This window comes from Miscanthus floridulus, chromosome 12 (genome assembly GCF_019320115.1).
Source record: "Miscanthus floridulus cultivar M001 chromosome 12, ASM1932011v1, whole genome shotgun sequence".
In the NCBI taxonomy this organism is placed as follows: domain Eukaryota; kingdom Viridiplantae; phylum Streptophyta; class Magnoliopsida; order Poales; family Poaceae; genus Miscanthus; species Miscanthus floridulus.
This window is the reverse complement of record NC_089591.1, coordinates 65,253,252-65,256,066: the sequence shown is the minus strand read 5'-3', so window position 1 is coordinate 65,256,066 and position 2,815 is coordinate 65,253,252. Positions and strand designations below refer to the sequence as shown.

The 2,815-nt window shown below is 50.4% G+C and overlaps 1 protein-coding gene across 1 annotated transcript; it reads left to right on the top strand.

The window, feature by feature from the left end:
• The first annotated feature begins 1,440 nt into the window (after positions 1 to 1,440).
• On the top strand, positions 1,441 to 1,848 carry LOC136496011 (peroxidase 45-like). Its single transcript, XM_066491765.1, has one exon. The coding sequence runs from the start codon at positions 1,441 to 1,443 to the stop codon at positions 1,846 to 1,848; it is 408 nt and encodes a 135-aa protein (XP_066347862.1).
• The last annotated feature ends 967 nt before the right edge of the window (positions 1,849 to 2,815 follow it).

Here is a 2,815-nt window from a genome sequence, read left to right as displayed (position 1 = left end):
TTTCAAGCTAAGAAATACCTATGATTTGCATACCACGCACCCTGGGGTCCGGTTTCTCCATTTTCTGTAAAATTAGAACTTGACTTTGCATCAAAACCGACATATGCATGACCAAATACCAAATACTAGCTGTTTTCAGTAGCATTAGCCATTAGCATCAGCGCATTAAGAGATGCCCATCTTGCAGCAGGTTAATTTATATAGTACAACGACCACTCATGTGCCAACAACATCTATCAAAACATTTTGCCAACGATGTAATGTGTTATTGTGTTGTGGTTATCAACATACATATCATACTTTGATATAGAGTGCGAGCATGCGATGTTAACAATGGCCGTTACAGAAAACCGGTGACGCACCGTTGTCATCTGTCTGTCCCCTGGACCATGCTTGGCCCCACAGAGGCGGACAGGCCACACAGCGACCACCCCACAGTAGATTCCCTCTCGGGTGACGCGACGACGCGGGGCCCGTACGTCAAACTGTTAGCTTACGAGATGGCAGTCCGGCGGTCCGGCGGGCCCCACATGCCGGCCGTGGCCGGGCTCTCGCAGAGTCGCGGGATGGCCCGGGCGGCCGGGGCCGTACCTCCCGGCATGTCTGCATCACTGCATGTGGCCGTGGCGCAAACTGAAACCCAAATACAGATGAAATAGCACTGCAATCTTACGATGGCATGCATGGGTATTTCTTTTACAGGAAAATAAAGCTACCTAGCTAGGGCCTGTTCGGCCAATATTCAACCTGTTTGTTTCGTCGTAAATGATTATAGATTATTTATTGCTGATTGGTTTTGTGTGGGAAAAAAATATTGTTCCAGCTTATAATCCACGATCGTATACGAGCAAGCGAACAGGCTGATTAAAGCCGGCTGATAAACCGACCTTGGCTGATTGATTGTAAAAGAAAAATACTGTAGATTCTAACTGATAAGCCGGCTGATAAGTTGAAGTGAACGGGCTACTAGCCCCAGGCGCGCGGTACGCCTGGTTCGATCGGGTGCCGTCGTCGTAGGGCCCTGTTGGTGTACGGTACAGACTACAGAGCACGCGTCTCGGCGTCTGCGTTCGTGTTTGTCCATCCGTCAACCGGCAGCCGGGCTGCTGCTTCCGTGCCAAGGCCCAATGCCCCAATGCAAGCCCAAGGGGGTAAAGTTTTCCGCTAATTCATCGATCTTTTTTTATTTTTAATATTTTTTGTAAACTAATTTTAAATCTAACATTATTTATTTTTTTCAAAACTAACACTTTTGGCCACGCCTATTGTCATGGCGCGGCGAAACGCCTGTGTCGCGCCATGCATGGTGGCGCGGCGGAAGGATTACATGGCGACGATCGGGGCGCTGACCGATAACGTGGCAGGGTCTGCCGCGCCATAGACCACGGTGCGGCACTGACGCGCCAAGGTCCACGGCACGGCACTGACGTGCCAAGGCCTATGGCGCGGCAGGACCTAGACGCAGACAGAAGACCAGCCTCAATTGTAATTGAACAGGAGTTGCTGTTGGTGAGGATCGGCAGCGACGCGACCATAGACCCCGGCTTCGCTTCGCAGCTGAACGACACCTGCAACTCCGACCCCAACGCCTTCGCCTTCCTCGACCACTCGCCGGTGGGCTTCGACAACGCCTTCTACCGGAACCTGCAGGTCGGCAAGGGCCTTTTGGGCTCCGACCAGGTGCTCTACTCCGACATGAGGTCGCGCAGCACGGTTGACTACTACGCGTCCAACCAGGGTGCCTTCTTCGGTGATTTCGTGACGGCGATGACCAAGCTCGGGAGGATCAGGGTCAAGACGTCGGCCACCAGCGACGAGATACGCCGGGACTGCCGTTTCCTAAACTAGTTGCTAGTTAATCTCGCCAGCAGTGCTGCCGCGACGCATTGAAATGAATATGAAGCAAATAAATTGAGTCCATGCACAAGTTGACAAGTTGCCACATAATATTTGTTCGACATAAGTTTCGGACGACAATATTTGTTCGACATAAGCTTGATATAACCAACTAAGTCTCAGGAGTGTAAGGATCCCTCGAACGTCTCTGTCTCTTCGGATTTGTAGGCAACACATTGGGAGTGTAGCCAATGTCGGTGCAGTCGTGTTGCCGGTGTGTACGTCTCATACCCTGCAAGTATAAGATATGCACGATTACTTATAATCTGTATGATCGTTACTTCATGGAGCCTACGTATTTAAAGAAACTACCTTTGTTACTACCTGTGAGGCTCCTTGGGTACCAAGCGGGGCACCACCTAGCTGAGACATGCCGATCTCGTCCTGCTGCCAATCGTTCCACTGGTGGTGCTGTATGCGGAAGCCTGGGGGGTCATCGTCGTCGTCGTCCTCATTTGCAGGGTCCTTCCCAGCGCTATGATGTGATGGTGTACGCACTACGGTAGCGGTACCTGTCACCGGCTAAGAAGAGCCGGCTGGTGTCCTTAAAGAGCCAGAAGACGTGCCACCCGACCGCCCCAGGTAATCGGGTTCCACCCAAGGAGTGTCCATGCAGCTCAGCTTCTGAGCTAGCTTCCTACAGCTCTTCTTCACCTTCTACATAAATAGACGTTAAAGTTAGTGCATTTCCCAAATGTATATACACTAAAGAAACATTTTTGGAATAAACAAGTTTATTTTACCTCCACAAAAGCCTCGAGAACGTCTAGCCCTGCCCTCTAGACTCGTGAAGCCGAAACGCTGCTTCGTTGGATAGCCTTGACAATTGTGTCACTTGGGTACATAAATGCGGTTGGACAGTTTTAGTACACATACTTAATACCAAATGGATAACAAATTGTACCATTCGAGTATCTTA